The 11,256-nt window shown below is 43.5% G+C and overlaps 1 protein-coding gene across 3 annotated transcripts in view; it reads right to left on the minus strand.

Moving 5' to 3' along the window:
• Positions 1–2,291: 2,291 nt before the first annotated feature.
• Positions 2,292–11,256, minus strand: part of CDRT1 (CMT1A duplicated region transcript 1) — a 33,206-nt gene continuing 24,241 nt past the window's right edge. For all 3 annotated transcript variants that reach the window (XM_043583178.1, XM_043583180.1, XM_043583181.1), the window contains 2 exons: positions 10,985–11,253; positions 2,292–3,149 (listed from right to left, as the gene is read on the minus strand). In XM_043583178.1, coding sequence (XP_043439113.1) covers positions 2,341–3,149; positions 10,985–11,253 — 1,078 coding nt within the window. In that variant the 3' untranslated portion in view covers positions 2,292–2,340. The remainder of the gene's footprint in view (positions 3,150–10,984; positions 11,254–11,256) is intronic.

The following is an 11,256-nucleotide window of genomic DNA, read 5'->3' on the forward strand; positions in this document are numbered from 1 at the left end:
CTGACCTACATCAGCGTGCTACTGGAACACTCATAGAATAATGTGTATTAGCACATTTCCTTCATCCAGGGGATCCTTTACGTTGAAATCACAATTTTTACATGGCTATTTGCCGGTGCTACTTTAAACTTAATATCCTAGGGGCGCCTGGGTTAAGTGTCCGACTTCCGTTCAGGTTATGAACTAGTTCGTGATGCCAGCCCGGAGTCAGGCTCTGTGCTCACAGCTCAGAACCTGGAGCCTTCTTTGGATTCTGTGTCTCCCTCTCTCTCTCTTCCTCCCCCACTCACACTCTGTCTCTCTTTCTCAAAGATAAATGAAGATTTTTTTTAAAAAATGTTTTTAATCAGAGACAGACTGCGAGTGGGTTAGAGGCAGAGAGAGGGGGAGACACAGAATCCGAAGCAGGCTCCAGGCTGCACGCTGTCAGCTCAGATCCCCACGGGGGACTAGAACTCACCAGCCACAAGATCATGACCCTAGCCGAAGTCAGATGCTTAATGGACTGAGCCACCCAGGCCCCCCCCAAAAACTTTTTTAATAAATAAATAAACTTAATATCCTAATAATGAAAAAAATAAATTCTTAAAGGAGAGAAACCTTGGTAAAGAATGACGGTCCCGCACTTGGAGGTGAAAAGCCAAGGCCCTGAAGAGGTGGCCCGTACCTCTAGCCTGCCCATGCCATGTGTTTGGCGCCCCATCCAGTGTGTGGGTTGTGGAGTTTTGTGTTGTTTTTGGTTTGCATTCTACTTGAATTCATTACCACCTGTAGAGGAAAGTCTCAGCTCAGTCTCTCTGCTGTGCAGGGAAAAGCCCACTTCTTCCCTACTGTACTTCTCTGCTGTCTCTTTTACTCCTCACATAAAACACTTCACTTCTGGTCACCAGATGTGTGGGAGTCCCTGCCCCACACCAAGCAGTTCTCAGTGACAGCAGCTGGGTGTCCTACAATTCAATTCTGACATTTTAAAGAGATAGAGCCAGATCCCACAGGTTATGGGCTCAGTCCCAGAAGACTCTCGTGCGTGCCAGCTCTCCCTCCCTCTTTCTGTCTCTCACATACACTCATTCTTCACACGCCAGTTGGAAACCCAGTTTATCACTGCGCTCCTGACCAACTGGCTATAGATTTGAGGTTCCGATGACCCTCCCTCTTGAGTTCAAGTAATTTGCTAGAGGAGTTCACAGAACTCGAGGAAACACTTACATGTGCCCGCTTATTAAAAGATACAGATGAACAACCGGACAAAGGGACACATATAGGCAAGGCCTGGGAGGGTCCATGGAGTTGGGGTGCATCACCCTCCCAGTGCATGGATGTGTGCACCAATCTGGAAGCACTCTGAACCCCATACTGTTGAGATTTTTACGGAGGTTTCATCACCGTAGGCATGATGGATCATTAACTCCACTTCCAGCCCCTCTCTCCTCTCTGGAGAGATGTGGGATGGGGCTAAAATTCCCAAGCTTTCTGGTGACCGACCAGCCCCCATCGAGACACCCATCCAGGAGCCCACTCTGAGTCGCCTCATTAAAAAGAAGAGATGTTCCTGGTGTTCGTATCACTTAGGAATTTATAAGGGTCTCAGGAGCTCTGTGCCAGGAACTGGGGGCAGAGACCAATATATATTTTCTACTATCTCACACCATCCTATGGTCATGCTGAGCCACGGAGTAGGAGGCTTGAGCTCTCCAATCGCTCCAGTAGTGTGCCGCCCTCTTTTACCTGCCTGGTCCCCGACACCATCTTGGAAGGTCTAAGTAGAAACATCCACACACTTGATATTAGTGTCCCTCTTCGAAGAAAAGATGTCTATGCCTAATTCTCTTCCATAAGAGCCCTGAGAAGGAAAAGAACGCATAACGTTCTCCAATGCAATAGGTCAACCCCATTGAGGGTATCTCCTTTTAGATGCTTAACTGAGCTCATTGACCTTCATCAGGCTCCCGTGCAAAAATACCCGAGAATTCCCATGCATTATTCTAACACAATCCCATCGTTCATGTGCGATCAGAATGGTAGCCCTAAACTGGTAATGATGAGTGGTATTCAATTCCCAATGATCACTTTCCCATCTCCCACCAGTGAAGTTGGGCTTTCATAAGTTTCGGTGGTTTTCAGTGGGAACACAGATGCCAATCGCTCCCAGCTCCCAGCTCCCCCTCTTTTCCTACTTTGATTATATCAATTCTTTGGCTTCTAGGAAGATAATTCGGACTCCCCACATTGCCAAGGGCCAGTCCAAAACAAACAAACAAACAAAGAAAACAAGTAGCCAAACCCCAACATCCACTTGGTTTTCAGTTTATTGTAAGATGTTCATGCCCCAAGGCTGGTTCAGATAAACATGTTTTGTCCAAGTTCAGGAGCAGCTATTTTCCCTTGCTTCAGGAAATTATCTATAGGCAGGCCTTGGATCTTCCTGATCCATGCAGATTTGCTGGCTTTTTCTGGATCGAGCACTTTACTGGGCTTCCTGGCCTGATATTCCTCCCTCTTGGCCTCCCTGTACTCTTTCTCCTCCCTTACAGTCAACAACATGAACTGAGTGTTCGCTCTAAAGGGATCAAGGGTCGTACAGAAGTGAGGTCGTTCTCTCTTGACAGATTTGGTTGTCACGCCCGCTGGTGGAGCCAGCATGCGGTTCGGTTTGATGACCTGCGTGCTGGTTAATGGGCTGAAGGCGCGCACGGTCCCATCGACGGAGCTGGTCACTTGGTCTTCACCCTTGCAGCTGCCGGTGAGTCGGGGGTGGATTATCACGGGCTGGGGTAGGGTGGACTGGACTCGGGGACTGTGCAAAGAGTTCTTCAGGTTGGGCTGCAGTTTCTGGATCTGCAGGGGAATGTTGGTTTGTTTCACATCTACGGGAGGCTCGCTGCGCCTCAACCTATCAACTGCGTGTTGGATTGATTTTCCTTTGAAACTCAAGACCTTCCTTGGGTGTGGAATTGAAGGTCCCTGGGCATCGATGACTTGGGTTTGCGGCCTACGGGGATAGGCAAATGCCCCCGAATTATGGGCCTGCTGCAGGGCATTAACGGTCAGTAGGAACTGGTCAGGTGACATAGGGATTTGCCAGGACTTTTTCTTCGAGCGCTTGATCCTGTCTACGGGGCGTCTTTCTTTTTGAATTTTCTCATCATCTGGTTTTTCAAAAAAAGAAAACAAAAGCAAGTCAGAGTGTTCCATGAAAAATAGTAATTCGTTATGCATGAAAGTTAAACCCATCTGAGGTCTTTGCTGTCCAATGGGTATGCCGTCATGTGGGCAAAAATCCTCTATAACACTAGAAATTATGACATATTCGACACGGCAAGTTTTTACGAAATATACTGGTATTTGTGTACAAGTGTGTATTAAGCTCTAGATATGCATATTTTGGAGGGAACATATGTGATCCCAATGTTCCACACATTTTGTGACTTCCCTGTGGGAAGGTGCTTTCTACCTCACTTATGATCCACACAAAATAGGCCTTATAAATTTATAGTATCAAATCTCTATTTTTTTAAATGTTTATTTATCTTGAGAGAGAGCACAAGCGAGGGAGGGGCAAAGAGAGAGGTAGAGAGAGAATCCCAAGCAGGCTCAGCACTGTCAGCACAGAGCCAGACATGGGGTTCAGTCCCATGAACCGTGAGATCATGACCTGAGCTGAAACCAAGAGTTGGACGCTTAACCAACTGAGCCACCAGGTGCCCCACCGATCTCTATTTTTATTTATTTATTTTTTTAATTTTTTTTTTAACGTTTATTTATTTTTGAGACAGAGAGAGACAGAGCATGAACAGGGGAGGGGCAGAGAGAGAGGGAGACACAGAATCTGAAACAGGCTCCAGGCCCTGAGCTGTCAGCACAGAGCCCGACGCAGGCTCGAACTCACGGACCGCGAGATCATCACCTGAGCCGAAGTCGGACGCTTCACCGACCAAGCCACCCAGGCGCCCCCCGATCTCTATTTTTAAACAAAAACTGCGTCACAAAGTTTGACCTCTAGCTTATTAATTATTTATCAGATTTGATTCCAAATGATCTTTGGACATTTTCCAAACTCAAAACTGCATCAAAATATACAGCCTAAATATATCACAATGTGACCAAAAAAGGCGTTTCCTGAACAAGAGTTCCTAAAATGTTTTTTAACGATAGCGGCAGTTCTAAAAGTCACTTGACAGGGATAAGAGATTCATTCGGCCATGTTGCATGATGGTCAAGACTTCCAAGGTGCCTAATACCTAGAAGTAACAAGGATGTCTTCGCATGTGAGCAACTCTATTATCTCTCTTTCACTTGGGCTTTTCACTCCCTCCAGTACCTCACAGATACACTGAAAGCATTATCCCCGTTTTACAAAAGGAATAACTGAGTCATGAAAGGCATTGTCTAGTCTGACCTGACAATTAAAAGTCTGTACGTGGGGCGCCTGGGTGGCTCAGTCAGTTAAGCGTCCAACTTTGGCTCAGGTCATGATCTCGCGGTTCACGGGTTCGAGCCCCATGTCGGGCTCTTGAATTGATGATTAAATATTGTTAAATTGATGTTAAAATAGTAAATAGTAAAATATTAAATATTTTTACTAAAGCATACAAAACTAAATAAAAGAAAGATGTTAAAATCTTCCCCACTGTCCTTTTTAATCCCAGAATCAACCACTCTGTGTGTGTGTGTATGTGTGTACATGAAAACACACAGTTTTTCTCCTTTAGAAAAAGGAATTGTTTGGGGGCACATGGGTGGCTTAGTTAGTTAAGCATCTGACTTCGTCTCAGGTCACGATCCCACAATTTGTGGGTTTGAGCCCCACGTCGGGCTCTGCGTTGACAGCTCAGAGCCTGGAGCCTGCTTCAGATTCTGTGTCTCACTCTTTCTGTCCCTCCCCCACTCATGCTCTGTCTCTTGCTCTCTCTCTCTCAAAAATAAAAAATAAAAACATTAAAAAAAGGAATTTTGTCAAGAAAGTGGGGGTAGAGAGAACATACCTCAACATAATAAAGGCCAGACATGAAATCCACAACCAACATTATACTCCATGGTGAAAACTGAAAGCTTTTACCCTAAGATCAGGAATAAGACAAGGATGTCCACTCTCACCACGTTTATTCAACGTAGTACTGGAAGTCCTAGCCATAGCAATCAGATAAGAAAAAGAAATAAGAAGTGTCCACGTTGGTAAAGAAGTTAAACTGTCACTATTTCCGGATGACATGATACTATACATAGCAAATCCTTAAGACTACCAAAACACTACTGGAAGTAGTGAGTGCATTCCAGAAAGTTGCAGGATGCAAAATTAGTAGCAGAAATTCGTAGCATTTATATACACTAATAATGAAGCAGCAGAAAGAAAAATTTTAAAAACACTCCCATTTTCAATTGCACCAAGAATAATGAAATACCTAGAAATAAACTTAATCAAAGAGGTGAGACTTATACTCTGAACTATAAGACATTGATGAAAGAAATTGACATTGACATTCAATTGACATTCAATTGACATTGGATTGACTATAAGACATTGATGACAGAAAACAGGTATTCCATGCTTATGGACTGGAAAAATTAATATTGTTAAAATATCCATATTTCCCAAAGACATCTACAGATTCAGTGTAATCCCTGAACAATATACCAACAGCATTTTTCACAAAACTAGAAGAAAAAACACCGAAATACGTATGAAGCCACAAAAGACCTCAAATAGCCAAAGCCATCTTAAGAAAGAAAAACAAAGCTGGAGGTATCAGAATTCAGATTTTAATATACATTAGAAGGCTGTAGTAATCAAAATAGTATGGTACTGGCATTCAAAAAAAAAGAGAGAGACATAGACCAATGGAACAGAACACAGAGCCCAGAAATAAACCCGTAATTATATGGTCAATCTATGACACAGAAAGCAAGAATATACAATGGGGAAAAATAGTCTCTTCAATGAATGGTGCTGGCAAAACTTGACAGCTGCAACCAAAAGAATGAAACTGGACCACCCTTTAACACTACACACAAAAATAAACTCAAAATGGATTAAAGACCTAAATGTGAGACCCGAAGCCATAAAAATCCTAGAACACAGGCAGTAATCTGTCTGACATCAGTCGTAGCAAGATTTTTCTAGGTACGTCTCCTAGGTCTCCTAAGGCAAGGGGAACAGAAGCAAAAAAAAAAAAAAAAAAAAAAGCGGGGGGGAGAACATCAGGACTACATCAAAATAAAAGGCTTTTGCACACAGCAAAGGAAACCACCAAGAAAACAAAAAGGTAACCTACTGAAGGGTGGAAGATATTTGCAAATGATCTATCCGACCAGGGGTTAATATCCAAAATATGTAAAGAACTTACACAACTCATCACCAAAAAAACAACCCAATTTAAAAAATGGGCAGAGGACCTGAATAGACATTTTGCCAAAGAAGACACACGGATGGTCAACAGATGCATGAAAAGATGCTCAACACCTCTAATAATTTGCAGAGAAATGCAAATCAAAACCACAATGAGATACCATTTTGCACCTGTCAGAATGACTAAAATAAAAAATACAAGATATAAGCATTGGCAAGAATGTGGAGAGAAAGGAACTCTCGTGCACTGTTCGTAGGAATGCAAATCAGTGGAGCCATGGTGGAAAACAGTATGGAGTATTTCCACTATCGGATATTTACCCAAAGAAAACAAAAACACTAATTCAATATATGCATCCTTATGTTTATTACAGTATTATTTACAATAGCCAAGATCTGGAAGCAATGTAGATGTCCAACAATAGATGAATGGATTATGAAGATGTTTAAGCAGCCATAAAAAGAATGAGACCATGCCATTTGAGACAACACAGAGAGTACCTGGAGGGTATGATGCTAAGTGCAACAAGTCAAACCAAGAAAGACGAATACCACCAGATTTCACTCAAAAGTGGAATCTTAAAAAACAACAACAACAACAACAACAACAATAAACGAATAAAAGTAGAATCAGACCTATAAATACAGAGATGGTTGCCAGAGGGAAGGGGGTGGGGGAAGAATGAGCAAAATGGGTGAAGGGGAGTGGGAGATACAGGCTTCCAGTTACTAAATGAGTTAAGTCATGGGAATAAAAGGCACAGCATAAGGAATACAGTCAATGATACTGTAATAGCAATGTAATGGGGACATAGCATAATGTGTTAACTTGTCAAATCAGTATGTCATTTACCTGAAACTAATGTAACATTGTGTGTCAACAAACTCACATTTTTTTTTAATCTTTATTTTTGAGAGAGAGACAGAGTGCGAGCAGGGGAGGAACGGGGTGGAGGGGGGAGGAACACAGAATCCAAAGCGGGCTCCAGGCTCCAAGCCGTCAGCACAGAGCCCAATGTGGGGCTTGAACCCACAGACCGTGAGATCATGACCTGAGCCAAAGTCGGACGCTCAACCAACTGAGCCACCCAGGCACCCCCCAAATTTTTTAAAAAAGGAATTGTGATAACTCATTGTTCACTAGGGTGTCTTTTTTCATATAATAATATATCATGGATCTCTTTCCAAGTCAATACATGTAGGTCCTCATGATACAATTTTTAGCTGTTAGTGAGTATTCCATAGTGTGAATTTTTCCGTATCTACTTCATCACTGCCCGCTGGTGGACATTTAGCTTGTTAGTGATCCACCTCAAAGAAATGCAGAAACTATTTTTACTTACCATATAATCAAGTACCAAATGATGGCTAACACCCAGTTTGGACATGCCTGGGTGTGGTGGGAGCTCTCATGCATTGTTGGTGGGACTGTAAATTGGTATATCATTTTTAAGGATAACTATGGCAATATCTTTCTAATTTTTTTCCAAATCCAATCAGCTATGTTAGTGTTCCCCTCTTTTTGTATTATTTTTTTTTTAATTTTAATTCCAGTATAGTCAACATGCAGCATTATATTAGCCTCGGGTGTACAATGTAGTGATTTGACCATTCTGTACATTACTCAGTGCTCATCAAGATAAGCGTACTCTTAATTCCCTTTACCTATTTCACCCATCCCCCCACTCACCTCCCCTCTGGCAACCATCTGTTTGTTCTCCATAGTTAAGGGTCTGTTGTTTGGTATCTTTTTTCCTTTGTTCCTTTGATTTCTTATATTCCACATATGAGTGAAATCATACAGTATTTGTCTTTCTCTGACTAACTTATTTCGCTTACCATTATACCCTCTAGATCTATCCGTGTTGTTGCAAATGGCAAGATTTCATTCTTTTTATGGCTGAGTAATATTTCAGTGTGTGTGTGTGTGTGTGTGTGTGTGTATGTGTGTATGTGTGTGTGTATGCACAAATATATATAATGTACATATGTGGGGTATATATATGTATATATTTGTATATAGTGTATGTATATATGCAAGTAAATATATACACACACACACACAACCCACATCTTCTTTATCCATTCCTCTACTGATGGACACTTGGGTTGCTTCCATAATTTGGCTATCATAACTAATGCTGCAATAAACATTGGGGTGCGATATCAATATCTTTCCAATTTTTTTATGTTTATTTATTTTTTTAATTTTTTTTTTTAACATTTTATTTATTTTTGAGACAGAGAGAGACAGAGCATGAACAGGGGAGGGTCAGAGAGAGGGAGACACAGAATCCGAAACAGGCTCCAGGCTCTGAGCTGTCAGCACAGAGCCCGACGCGGGGCTCGAACCACGGACCGCGAGATCGTGACCTGAGCCGAAGTCGGCTGCCCAACCGACCGAGCCACCCAGGCGCCCCATATGTTTATTTATTTTTAAGAGAGAGAGAGAGTGTGTGAGAGCAGGGGAGGGGCAGAGAGAGGGAGACAGAGGATCTGAAGCAGGCTCTGTGCTGACAGCAGAGAGCCCGATATGGGGCTTGAACTCACAAACTGTGAGATCATGACCTGAGCCGAAGTGCGGCGCTTAACCTACTGAGCCACCCAGGTGCCCCGATACCTTTCTAACTGTTAAGGGCCGTTATCCTTTGTCTTGGCAACGCCACTGCTAAGACTTTACCCTTGCAGGTATACCTGTACAGGTACATAAACATACATATATTCAAGGATATAGTAGAGCCCTTGTTAGTAGAGCCCTCCTGAAACTTCACCTTGAAGCTAGTCTCTGCAGGGAGTTCGACTCAAGTGCTATCCTATTAACGAAAAATATTTGAAAGGCATTTTAAACCTTTACCACAGTCTCTCCAAAACAACAAAGGGACATTCTATTCCTGATGACACAACAGTCCCAGAAGTGAGAAGTCTCAGTGGCAGGGAGGAGGCAGGCTGTGAGACCAAAACTGGAAAGGCAGCTCTTACAGAAGTTCTCACGCTGTGCGTAAGGGAACAATGAAGGAAAACCAATCACCCTTAAGAAAAGCCAGACATTTTATCCCTTCTGAATTCTCAAAGATAAGCAAGGTCATGGGCTTGCTGAAAAACTAGACGGGGAAAAGTGAGCGAGCAAGAGAGAGAGAGGGGATCCTGCCCCTGATCCAGAATAAAGTATCACCGTCTGTCGTATCCCCTGCAAGGATTTTTGCTTCCAAACTCTCTTGCCCACCATCTATGCCCCTTGTTTCCTTACAAACAGGACTCGCCCTCTTCTTGCCATATCTTCGGGGTGATTTTGACTTTCCTTGACTTTGAGGTGCCTCTGTTAACACTCCTACCGAAGATTGAGGAAGTCATAGTAATTATATAATTCGATTAGGTCTACATAAGGGGGGGGGGGTGCGCATAGCTGGTCATCGAATGATTTTCACCCAGACTATCACCTTGTTTGTTGTTGTGTCACACTAGGTAAGTCATCCGGAGCCTAAGATCTACATCCCCTCCTGCCCTTCCTCTCACCCACTTTTCCTACTGATTTCCAAGCTTTAAGCATCACCTAAACCTCTTGGTCTCCTCAAGAGAGAGCTGATCATTTGTAGTGTATGCCTGGATGTGATCTCTTGATGTTCTCTTTAGATCTGGGGGTCCAGTTACCCATGCCAAAATCGGGGACAGGTAAAAGGAAGGAGTCTGGCTGCTGTAGCTCACTCCTAATTTATTCTCTGTGCGTCTTATAAATAGCATTCCCAACAGCACTCACGCACGCACACACACACACACACACACACACACACGTATCTGCTTTATAACTAATATTTTCTGGGTACGCATGTTATCAATCAGGCTCTCGAGATAATACATTCTGCAGAGCTCATTTTTCTGTGGTACAATAATATCTTGCCTCTGTTTTAAGGAAATAATTATGTAATGTATGTTTGGATGGGCGCAGATGTTGCTTGTTTTTTGTATTCATGGCAAGTATATAGTAGATATTAGTTATCTACTGTACAAAGATTCTAATACGTTTGTAAACCTAAGCCTTGAAAACCAGGAGATTCTCTTGAGTTGGCTAACCAGTTGGTGAATCAAAAAGAATGGGCTCCCACCTTCCTTAAAGGTGAAGATTTACATTACCAAGAAATCATTGGTGGGCGCCTGGGTGGCTCCGTGGATTAAGCATCCGACTCCTCATTTCAGCTCAGGTCATGATCTCATGGTTCCTTAGTTTGGGCCCTGCATGGGGCTCTGTGCTGACAGTGTGGAGCCTGCTTGGGATCCTGTCTTTCCCTCTCTCTCTCTCTCTGCTTCTCCTCCATTCTCGCTCTCTCTCTCTCTCTCTCTCTCTCTCAAAATAAATAAATGAACTTAAATAAAATAAATCATTGCGGCACCTGGGTGGCTCAGTCAGTTAAGCATCCGACTTGGGCTCAGGTCGTGATCTCGCGGGTCGTGGGTTCGAGCCCCACGTCGGGCTCTGCGCTGACCGCTCGGAGCCTGGAGCCCGCTTCGGATTCTGGGTCTCCCTCCCTCTCGGCCCCTCCCCAGCTTGTATGCTCGTTCTTTCCCTACAAAGAAACTCATCCTGCCACCCTCTCATCCACTCCATCGGGTACACCGAGGTGGCCTGGGATTCAGTTCTCTTACCTGTAGGTAACCTGGTTGCCCTCCGGAAAACTCGGGACCTGCATGGTTTACTTAACAGGGACTCCTGGGTCACAGTCTGTTGACTGGATAACGAGTCCTTCAGGCTGGAAACCTGAGTGCTAGACCTGGAGAGAACTTCCACAAGGCTGTTTTCTTCCCTGTCCTCTTCTTTCTCCTTCTTCTTTTGTTTGGCCTTGTCCAGGGAGTACTGCCACTTTACATTCTCAAACTGGAACATGAGAATATTGCTCTCCGTGTTGATCACCATCCTG

This window comes from Prionailurus bengalensis, chromosome E1, assembly GCF_016509475.1.
Source record: "Prionailurus bengalensis isolate Pbe53 chromosome E1, Fcat_Pben_1.1_paternal_pri, whole genome shotgun sequence".
Taxonomy (NCBI): Eukaryota; Metazoa; Chordata; class Mammalia; order Carnivora; family Felidae; genus Prionailurus; species Prionailurus bengalensis.